General features: G+C 40.8%; 1 protein-coding gene across 2 annotated transcripts in view; it reads right to left on the reverse strand.

The window, feature by feature from the left end:
- LOC149075624 (uncharacterized) overlaps positions 1 to 12,256 on the reverse strand; it is a 123,465-nt gene that overhangs the window by 61,376 nt on the left and 49,833 nt on the right. Inside the window, exon 1 of one of the 2 annotated variants that reach the window (XM_089243112.1) lies at positions 5,030 to 6,688. The exons of the other annotated variant lie outside the window; for it this stretch is intronic. Coding sequence (XP_089099238.1) covers positions 5,030 to 5,086 — 57 coding nt within the window. The 5' untranslated portion in view covers positions 5,087 to 6,688. Of the gene's footprint in view, positions 1 to 5,029; positions 6,689 to 12,256 lie in introns of those variants that run through there. 2 annotated transcript variants of the gene reach the window in all.

The raw sequence follows: 12,256 nt of genomic DNA on the forward strand, positions 1-12,256 counted from the left end.
GTAAGTTGTAGTTATTTGTTCAATTACTTCGTTTCTTGTGATGTTTCCATGAATTATGAAATCGTGAAATGCTATAATTAAGGTATTCTGCCATTACTGGCTATTGTTTCCATTCTGCGAGCAAATTTCCCACATGTTGGATGATGTCATTAATTTTACATTTTTAAGTATTTTTTCCCCCTTATCAAATAAAGTTGAATTTTTTCAGGAATATTCATGTCAATTTTCAAGTCATCCTGACAATCATTCTTTTTTTACAGTGTTTTGAAATCAGAACCTTCGTTATAATCACCTTGTATATCGTAAATCATTGCTAATTAATCTGAATTATTTATGCTTCATTAAAGACATTATATTCACCTAATTTTTATTACTTTTTGCAAAATAGCTTCCTATTTAAGTATACTGAAAGTAACTGGAGAAAAACCTTTATATATTATATGATTAATAATAACATTAAAAGAATTTTCAAACACACAGAATGAGTGAGTTAAGCAAAAATTGAGTTAAGCAAAAAATAATTAAATTGCAAAAGTTGGTTTTTGTTAAAATGTAAGAAATATTTTTTGATTAATTAGTATGGGAATAGTGTTAATTACATTAATAACCATTTTATTTCAGTTAATTATTAGAAGTTTGAATGATTTTTCAGAAATTTCATTGTTTTTAATGTTAATACTATTTAAAACAAAAAAACCGGTTTAAACCAAAAAAACCTGGTTTAAACCAAAAAAACCTGGTTTAAACCAAAAAAACCCGGTTTTTTTACCAACCCTGCCTAGGTTTAAATTATAGTCAACTTATCCCAAATTCGGATTTCGCTTAAAAATAACCTGAATATAAAGAACCTGTAACCTAACCCCCCCCCCCTAACCTATAAAGAATACTTGGGATAAAAAATCATAAAATTAAATTTCTCAAAATGTCATAATGAAGATGGCTTTGCCTTTACATCAATCTTGAGGATTCTTACGATATTTTTTTCAAAAATGAAAAAAAGTGTTAAAAAACAAATTTCTAAGATTTTCTGCAAGTAATAACTGTTATTAAAAGATTTATTTTCATTAGACTATTTTTACAACGGTCTCCAAAAGTAACTCTGAATATTCATAGGTGTAAAGTTATTGGAACGGTTCAGAATTATTGAGGGGCTCAAACGTCATATTGTATAGAGATGGTGGCAAATGTTATGGGGGGGGGGGGGGCATAAGCAGGATAGATGCTTACACCTATGGGAATATTTAATCATCATCATATTACAAGTTTCCACTTTTTCATACATCTAAAATTATTGTCGAAATTTTCATTTTACATTCCAGACAAGGGGGCATTTTCCTCTTTTTCCGAAATTAAGAAAACAATCTGTATAGTGACCGTTGACAATCAGACTGAAAATTATGGCTTTTGTGGCGACAATATTCACAAGAGATTAATTCAATTGACGCGTGAAAAACGTGCTAAGTGTGCTATCTGAAAAAAAAAAATTAAATTTTATCTAATTCCGTGGTTTGAGTCGAAATGAAAATGTCGTAATTGAGGTTGTGCGTGAAATAAAAGAAATATTTTAACATTAAAATATATACGAAGGAGTCCCATATACCCAGAAAAATTTTAGACTTTCAGCCCGCTCATTGTTCCCTTTATGTCGGCACAGGCCCGACATTTGGGGGGGGGGTGTCAGGGGGAGGGACCCCCTGGCTTTTGCAAATACACTAAAAATGATATATATATATATATATATATATATATATATATATATAAAATGAAAAATAACATTGAGTACACACACACACGTGTGTTCTTTGCCCCCCCCCCCTCCCGGAAAAAGTCGGCACCTCTAATACTGCCCACTATGGGAAACACGGGTACCGACGACGTTCATAACCCAATTTTCAACATGCAAGCCGCTACGACATACACTAGTTGTATTTTTTACGTCACCATATTCAAAGCAAATTCATGCCCCATAAAATACTTTGATATACCCCCTTACCATATAAAGATGAGTGAACTCGTCATCCATCTTTGAGCAAAAAACAAGTTTGCTTCTCTGAGTGATGTCTCGGAAATCATTAAAAAGAAGCAAAATAGGGAACAGCATAGCGATAATACTGACACTACTCTTTTGCTCGAAAATGGCAGATGAGTCAGACTGGTATTTCGAGGATTTTTTCTTGGATTTATTTATTATTTTAAAGGATTTATTTACATTCTAAAGCGATTGTTCCAAACCTTGAAAGTGTTTCATATTTACTATTTATCCTCAATTATTTTAAATGTATCGCAACCAAATCAATCCATGGAATCAAATCATTTAATGCTTCCTTCACCTGCCCAACTAGGCACACAATTATTCCAACAATTCATAGGTATGTTTTATAACATATGTCGAGAAAAAGAGTGACTGCTTTTAACATTTTTTTACCCATGGCTGACAGGTATCTAGAGCCTCGGCGGTAGAGATTCGACAAATAATGGAAATTGTTTTTTGGACATCAGTATCGTACAATGATAATATTTATTTAAATACGTAAGCGCAGAAAAAGTTAAATTCATAAAATTTGTCATTTGGGCACGATATCCATATTTTTGCGAACACACTACTATAGAGTCAGGGGTGTACGTAAGATTGATTTCTGAAGGGCACACAGGATTCAGAGGGGAGGGGGTCACAAGTAATCTCTTTCAAAGAATTTTGGTTTATAATCTTCAAAAAGCATGGTATTAAATTAACAAAAATTGGTTAAGGTGGGGGGTTGAATGTTAGGTACTCTATGCCCGCCCCCCCCCCCAGTATATGCCTCTGACTAGAGACGATTCCTCTTTCAGTGCCCTTTTTCCCCCAAGTGGTTCACCATTGAAAATTTCTTATAAAATGGCTTGTTACGTCGGGGTACAATAGTAGAATTTGTTAAATAGGAGTCCGTTGCATCGGAGTCGGATTGTAGAATTCGTTACGTAGTTATTTCGGGGATGTTCGGAAAATTCGTTAAATCGGAGTTCATTTATCCAATGCAGATTCTGGCTCGCAAGTACGATCGTCTGAATAATAAATGTTGTCATGGGAACGATTTACCATACTTACCAATACGAAATGTCGATTATGCATAGTAACTGGCAAAATGTGATGCATTCAGTACGATTTATCATGTTTACCAACGACACTTGGGTATCGTGCGTAATCGTAAAGGTAAATGATACTTTGATCTCTTAGCCAAAAGGCCGAAAAAAAAAAAAAAACCGTAAATGATGGAAAATGCATAAAAAAAATAGGAAGAACAGCAATCTGAGAATCTAGACCTCCGTTGGTGTACCAGTTACGACAGGCCCACCCAGTAGTGAAAGGGCCAACAAAAAAATATAGATGTGAAAAAATTATGCACGCATCAAAGTGAAATACGGGGGTCGGAAATAGAACTACCCGAATGAGGACCCACCAGAGCAAAGTCGTAAGCGGGTCCCCCTCCCAAAATGATCAAAAAATATTTTTTTACTAAAGAAAAATTCGAATATCGTAAGGAAGTGTCTCAAAAATCGATATCTATTGATTTAAAATGCTTTATAGACGTTAGTAACTCAAAATTTCTCTGGAAGTGATTCCACGTGCCCTCCTCCAAAGGTCGACCTTTGTCTTACCTGCACGGAAAAAAGGCCGACAGCAGTGGCGTAAACAAAGAAGGGCATAGAGCATAGGGGGGTCTTCAACCATTTTCTAGTCGCGAGCACCCTCACATCAAGTTTGACATACGAATACAGGAAATACGCAGGATGAATTTAATCTTTGAATGCAATATGTACAAGGTGTTTAATTAGAAAGCAGATCAAGTGCTCGCGAGCAAGCAATCGAACACGCGCACTGTGGGCTCCTCTGTTCCTGTATTCGTCTCCTCTGCCTCAAAGAAGGCTGGGCCCAAAATTTTCAGGGCCTGCCTTATGTATTACAAGCACAGGATGGGAAAAGTAGAAGAAAAAATTCACGACCGTTTTTTCTTGAGCAAAATATGGCTCTTAAGAAGTTAGGCAGGCGCCTAAATATTTTTTTCGATTTATCACTCCCTGCTCTAGAGCAGCGGTTCTCAACCTGGGACCATATGGACCCCTTGCAGTCCTGGAATATTATGATGGGGAGCCACAGGTTAAAATTAGGTGAAAGGGGAGATACGAAAGGTAGTTGGAGCCACAGAGGTATGGAAAAAAAACATTCAAATGAGGTATGGTGTGAAAAAAGGCCTACTTTCAGAATGTCATAGAGCATGGAGGTCTCACGCCCATAGAAGGCCTACAAGATGAGATCTGGTATGGCACTATGATCTTTATAATTAGGCAAATATATACTGACAGTTACTTCCTGCTAAGTATGGGGTCCCAGAACACCACTTTGCTACTTCTGATGTTGAGACATCCCTGAAATCACCCCCCTCCACAAGAAATCTCTCAGAACTCCCAGGGTAGTCACAGGTCCAGGGTGATGTGTCGGGAGGCGGCGATTTTTTGTGTACGTTCGTTAGGTCATCCCATATCATAAGAAACAGACCAATTTCCCCATTTAAATTTTGCGAAAGGATGATCGCACCCATGGGCGTACGCAGAATTTTCTCGAGGGGAGGTTTTCAGATTGTTTTCTTTATAATCTTGGCTCGGGGGGGGGGGGGGGGGGGAGGAGGTTAGAACCCCCCCCCCCACTTTGCGTAAGCCAATGATCGCATCCGCCCTGCATCCACTTCTGACCCTGGGGGTCCAGATCAACCTCAATTGTAGAATTTTTGTTTATTATAAATTTTATAAATTGTTAGTTTTGACTAAATTTAATTCATCGCTCCTGGATGAGGGTAGGTAGCCCTGGATAAGAAAAGGGGGGGGGGGGCACGAGATGATTATATGGTCCACAGGAGAACTATGGAGCTAATAAAATAAGGTTGAGAATCACTGCTCTAGACATCACATTCAAAAAAACATGTTAAAACAACCACGCTTCTGATCGTACAACAAAATGAATAAAATTTCCACGAAATACTCAAGTTCTACATACCGACTTTTTGCCATCATTATGGTGTTGAAGCGATACCGTCGTCGAACTGTTACCCATGTTTGCTTCACACACACACACACGCGCGGAATACGTATATAAACACAAGACTATGATGTTGATGAAATTCACTGCCGCTTGACCCCACGACGTAGTCAAGAATAAAACGCTTCAAAACGCCATCCACAATCCAACACAAATACCATTTTTCTTTCCACGTAGGAAAAAAAAACAACGCGATTTCAAAATATATTTTTTGATTATTATTTCTTGCCACCTGTCTCGCGAACAACCACGCGATGTTTCTCTCTCTGCAGCGTAGAAACACGACACACACACACGCGCGCACAAATGCCCTTTTTACGAAAATATATTTTTACGGGCACCCTAAAACAGATGGCCGGATGCTATAAAGCGATTACACACACAAACACGTCACTATTCCTCCTCCTCTATTTTTACACACCAACAATCTTTTGAGAGAAGCAGCACCCCTTGAAAACAAAGATGAATTTCACATCAATTAATAATTTGCTTTTATGCAGCGATGGAGCACTCTTCGAGGACAAATATGAATTCGCATCAATTAGTATTTCGCTTTCGTGCAGCGATAGAGCACCTCTTAAACATAACGATGACTTTTACATCAATCAATAATTCGCTTCCTTGCAGCGATGCAGCACGCCTTGATAACAAGATGATTTTACATAAATTGATAATTATTTCTAGCAGCGATGGAGCACCTCTTGAGAACGATGATTTTTACATCGATTAGCAATTTGCTTTCATGCAGCGATGGAGCACCCTTCGAGGACAAAGATGAATCCGCATCAATTAATATTTCGCTTTCGCGCAGCGATAGAGCACACCTTGATAACGAGACGAATTTTACATCAATTGATAATTTTCTTTCTTGCACCGATGGAGAGCACCCCTTGAGGACAAAGATGAATTTCACAATCAATTAATAATTATGCTTTCTCGCAGCGATAGAGCACCCGTTGAGAGCGAAGATGACTTCATCAATTAATAACTGTTTTTTTTGCGGCGACTAGAAATTATTAATTGGCACACGTGGACGGATAGACGGCACCTCCTCTCCGGAATCATTGACGAACTTCAACGGGCGGTAAAATAGAGTTCCAAGTTCTGCTTCGGTAAAGGTATGAAGAGGGCCATGCGGAACTCTCGGAGCACCAAAGACGAAAATAACGCATCCTTTTTTATAATCAGAGCTTGGCCACTTGCATGCGGTTATTTGTTTTGGAAGCGTTTCAAGCAGTCACGCGATCTTATTATGGCGGACCTAGAAGACGACACTCGAGGATAAACACTGGCACAATCACGTGTCGCCCACACACCGCAGACACTAGAGCTTGTAGACACAATAAATTAAGTTTTGTTCGGGAGAAGAACGCATTACTTTTTGCGATAGATATCCATGTAAAGAACGAATGAACATCAAGAGAGAGTTTTGATGGAAGAGAGGGCCCTCGAGCTATGGAGGGCTATGCGGAGGCCAGACGACAACTTTTTTTTTAGTTGTTGTTATTGGTTGTGGGACAACCGGTTTTTCACCGTTGGGAAAAAATCTCATTGGTTGTAGAGTTGGGAGGGGGGGGGGGGATTCCTTCTCTCTCTCTGGATATGTGAATAGGGAGCGGGTGCAAAGTAAAAGGGAGGGACACGTCGTCAGTGACGTCACGGATCAGGTGTTTATTCTGCTTGGCTGATGTTCTTTATTATACAGTGGAACCTCGTTTATACGACGTTCAAGAGCCCAGTTACGTCGTATCAACTGAAGACTTCAAAAAAATTTATCCCCCACCATGGACGGAGATACAGGGAAGGGGGGGGGGGGACATGGACCCTACAAAGGGGGGGGGCCTGACAGGGCTCTAGCTCTGGGGCCCGGGACAGTTCTCGTCATTTTTTGTGCTTTTTCATCGTACCTATAATTTAACTGCAGAAGGGGCCCGTGAAAAGTCTGACAGGGGGCCCGCAAACCATTCCAGCCTGGAGGCCCCGCTCCAGCATGGGGGGAAGGGGGCCCCAGCATCAAAGGTGCAGTCGACTGCTCTAATGCTTATATGTATATATAAATTGACATCATCATCATCGTGCCCCCAGCAATAATGTGCCCCCCCCCCCCAGCCTTCCGAGTCTATCACTGCCTATGTCCCCACCTCCCAACAAACATACAAAAATATGGTAATTTAATGTGTTTTATTGCATCTCAAATTCTGTTTTAAAAAAAAAAGTCATTTCAATGACGCTTGAGAAAAGGACCAAGGGCACAGGCGCCGACATAAAGAAAACATTGGGGGGGGGGGGAGCTGATAAGTTACTGGTCGTCCCGTATATATGGGACTCGTGAGAGAAGGACCAACCGTCGGTTCTGGACATTTTATCAGTGTAAGCGAATGATATATTGGTGATAAAAAAATCACCCTCCTCCCTCCATCGGTCCCCCCTTCAGTTGGCGCCAAAGCTGCATTAAGAGTAATACAGTCGAATCCCGTTATAACGAACTCCAAGAGACCGGAGAATTCACTTCGTTATAATGAAATTTCGTTCTAAAATAATTACAGGTTTTGGAATTGTTCCTATGTAAACTTATCTGGGGGAATTAGAAAAGTGTTCGCTAAAACGAGATTTTTTCGCTATAACGGTATTCGTTAAAACGGGATTCGACTGTACTCATAAACGTTCAAGCGGCTTCGGTTGGCGCCTAATGCGGCTGCGTAGTTCGCAGGATTCAAGGTCCGGTCCTGGCAGGACCGCAATTATGAGTGGGCAGGGGAACAGAGGCCGACATGAAGAAAACATTAAGGGGGGGGGGGCTGATAAGTTACTGGTCGTTTATTATATACGGGACTCTCTCATGCGCGTACGCAGATGAGTAAGGGTGCATTTGCATTGTTTTTTCAGAAATTAATGGTGGGTGGGGGGGGGGGGCTCAGCCCTCTTACAAAATTTATTTGGTGGGGGCTCAAATGGCCTCAGCCTCTGGGTTCCGGCACCTATGGGCGGGGGGGGGGTGTTTGGTGCCCTGCGCGCTGTATCAGCTGTGTTTTCGTTTCAAAATTACGGAACAACCGAAACATCGACAATTCGAACAACCCGGATGCAAATCCGGGATAGTGACACCATTCAATTCGTAAGATAACCGTGGGCAACTAGGGTCGCCGATTTGGGAATTCTCATTGACCATTGAAGAGACCATTTTCTGAATATTGTTCAGCGGAGGTCAAAAAATCGAATAGAATGCTCGGTGTGTCATTTTCAAAGGTCTATTCCCGTTCTCCTAAAGTGATTCTTCCGCTTTTCCAAGGCTTAGTTCGTCCTGGACTGGAGTACGCTGTAAGGTTTTGGAGACCATAGCTACAGAGAGACATAGACTTCGTTGAAGGGGTGCAGAAAAGAGCTACGCGTGTCCTTGTTGGCACACGGGGCTTGAGTTATGCAAACACGAAACATGGCCCCCGCTCTGTCCCTTGTGGAATATAAGCAGGCTACCATGCGGCTGGGCCATGCTGGAGGGCTGGGCCATGCTGAGTTATGAAGAGAGAGACTTCATTTTTTAAATATGTTTATATTGGAAGGTGTCGGGGAGATATGATCGAAGTATTCAAAATTTTCAACGGGATGGATAGGATGGACCATGAATTATTAGTACACCGTCAATCGACTGCTTTTACAAGGGCACACTAGTATAGATTGGAAAGGGACAATTCTAGGTTATGGTGTCACAGGGAGTTTTTCCCTAAGGGGTCACTCAAGTATTACGTCAGCATAGGGGGGGGGGGTTTCGGATTTGCTGAGTTTTGATAACTGGGGGCGGGGGAGGAAGGGGGTTTGAAGGTTGCTTACGTTATCAACCACCCCTTTTTGATGATATGAAATATTTTAAGCTGCTGATGAAATTTCGCTGACAGGGGGTAGGGGGGGTCAGTGTTTTGCTGAGTTTTGCTGACAAGAGAGGGGGGGGGGTCAAAAATGGCTGAAAATCTGCTTACGTAATGCTTGAATGGCCCCTAACAGGGTTGTTAATAAATGGAATAGCTTACACCCGAAAGTAGTAAATTCTAACACAATTGACACGTTTGAAAAGAAATACGATAAACATGTTGGGGTAAATCGAGAAGCTATCCATTCTTAGAATAAGACAACCATAAGTATTCTTTATGTGCATTGTATAATATTTTATCATGGAGTGTGTATATGTTATTTGTAATTGCATTTTTAATTGGATGCTGTATTTTAGAAATACACGACATCCATACTTATTATGGGCATCTTTTTCTCAGCCACCTCTTTTTGGCATTTTGCCTGTTGTGGCGTTGTATTTGTATTTGAAATATAGATTGCAGCACCGAAAAATCAGACACAACACTATATACGCACTCAGACTATTAGGTACACACGCATTCACACTTCCGGCACAACTCACTCGGTAGTAAATTGCCCATGGCGGCAGACCTGAGTTGTGCTCGGTTTGAAAGACCTTCAAACGCTTTCAATGGACTTTTCCACCCTCTGGGAATAACGTTGGAAAACGTTGAGAGAGAGAAAAAAACTGAAAGGACATACGGCCGTCTTTCAAATAATTAAAACTCATTTCTTTGGGGCCTGCCGCGTATTCTCAGATACAAATCACACAAGTGACCATAAGCAAGTTCAATGAATGTTTTCTTATATGTCAGCAATTACCCTAAATTTATGGCTTTTGCGGTGACAATGTGCATTAAGAACTGCGGCAGTAACACGTTTTCACTGTCCACAGCAATTGCATGTGTTTGATGAATATAAATGATTTTGTTTTGAAGTGAAAACGACGATTAATCAAGGTTTTGCGTCGAATGAAAATGAATTATTTAATACTAAAATGTGTGTGTGTGTGTAGGAACCGATTGCGACCGAAGTCGGACGTCGTATAAACATGGAGGTCGTATAACTGAGTGACGTATAAACGAGGTTCCACTCCAAGTGAATATTCCCATATGTATTTGGTGTGCGTGAAAGATGTAAAAAGGAATAGAATAATAACTGCGCATGTTTGTAGCACCTGACATTTTTATGAGTATGAATATTTTATTTTTATGCGCGGAAAGAATGTTGCGCGTGTATGCACATGACAGGGTGTTATGAATGGTGTGGAATTTATGGCTGACAAAGTGATTGTGACTGACCTTTTAACGCTTTTTTGAACTTCGACACGTTTTAAGGCGAGGAATGTTTAAGAAATGTGCATCCATGGGAGGAGCCGTGATAATAATAAATTTTGTGGCTGTAATGGGGTGCTCTGATCAGGCGCGGATCGAGAACTATGGGTCGGGAGGGGGTGAATTGTATAGGTTCGTTTGATCGTCCCGTATTTTACGGATAGTTACATTTTCCCATGTTATGCGTTATTCGGCTCTTGGGATGGCGGTCGTTTCTATCGACCCCTCTGGATCCGCGCTTGAGCGAAGGCAGACATTTTCAGCTACAATGGCAGGCATCTTCAGGTGTGAATGGAGTGGAGGCATGAGCGGAGATACGGGGGGGGGGGGGTTCATAGGAGGCATTGTCCCCCTTCCCAGCGCCAATGGCGGAGCCGACTGATCTTATGTATATGGGTGAAAAAGAACTGACATCATCATCATCATCATAATGTGCCTCTCCCCCCCCCCCCCGCAGAAATCATCATTGTGCCTCCCCCAGACTTTCAAGTCTATTTTCTCCCATGAGTAGAGGCAAGCATTTTCAGCTGCGAATGAAATGAGGGAAGGTGGATCCAGGGCGACATATCGAAAAAGCTACTTATGTGCATCGGCTTATCTCATGTTTACGGGACAGATATATTTCCCTCTTATTATTCTGGATCTGCGCTTGGCTCTAATACTAGAACAACTGCTGCCACCTATCCAATAAAAAATGCAACTGTTGTGATTCTTCGATTGAAATCGAGATGACCGGTTTTTGACGCAGCACATAGAAAAATTCAATGTAGCATGATATTGATAAATATTTTTTGATCAATAATATCAGTCTAATTATCAAGTTTGCTTTGAAATTTTAATCGTTGCTGTTGGTATGTGGTAAACTAAAATTAGTAAGATGCGCAGGACTTTTCGTAATTAAAAGATTTTTATCTTAAGATTAATCTTAATATGCATACTAGGGTAGGCTTACAGCATGGCCCCTACAAGGGTAAGGCTGGCAAGGCTTTAGTCCGGGACGATTCTCTTTCCATGCTTTGCCCCCAGCCAAGGGCCTTGTTGCAGGATGTGGGGGTCATGGTTACCAGATTCGGAAACTCCCGAATTAAGACACGCTTGTGCTACCTTGGTAACGACTCAATTATCCCATACTTAAAATATAATATTTCCCCAATTTCCGATTGAAACAGAACTACTATTGTTATTTATTTACTGCCTTCCATCTTCCGGTCCGTAGCCAAAAATTTATTTATTCCGAAGGGGGGGGGGAACGATCAGCATTTCCGCCTATGGGGGGAGGACAAAGAAACAGAAAAATAGATTTAAGCATGTTATTTCATAAAAGTGCTATATTTAAGATGTCTGGTCTTTTTCGCTCACAACGACCTTGTCCATTTGGGTTACCGGATTTCGAAACTTAGAAATTCAGATAAACACGAGCATTCTTGGCAACTTAAACTCTTTCTTAAAAGATGGCTCTTGCCACTGTACCAACAAAGACGAACAAGAGTTGTTTGTTCCAGATAAAACGAAAACATAATATTATGTAACAGTACATAGTACATTGAAACCTCGAAACGACACTCGATACAACGATATATTCCTCCAAAACATACCGTATATGCTCGTGTATAAACCGAGTTTTTTTGTGGAACAATTCGTTCGGGGGGGGGGGGGGGGTTGGCTTATACTCGGGTCAGTTTTTGATGAGAAAATATCGACTCCCGCGATCACTAGTCATTTTTGTAGCTGTGTTCGAGAAACCGGCATTATTGGTATGGGATAAACCCCACAGAACTGATAATGTCAAAGCCGAGGCAAAGAAATCGAAAACATCATTGGTTGGTGGTGGCTAATGTTGATTTTACACTACAGCCTTTAGATATGAGCATCAACAAGCCTCTCAAAGACTATTTGATGAATTCCGATGATAAAGAAACTACAAAAAGTGGTGCCTTGAAGAAACCTGACATTGGCCTAGTGTGCCAAAGGGTACATGAGGCGTAGAATTCTGTTCCCACGAAAT

The sequence above is a fragment of the Pholcus phalangioides genome, unplaced genomic scaffold (assembly GCF_987345545.1).
Source record: "Pholcus phalangioides strain wild (caught in Gottingen) unplaced genomic scaffold, Ppha-v1.0 ptg000015l_1, whole genome shotgun sequence".
In the NCBI taxonomy this organism is placed as follows: domain Eukaryota; kingdom Metazoa; phylum Arthropoda; class Arachnida; order Araneae; family Pholcidae; genus Pholcus; species Pholcus phalangioides.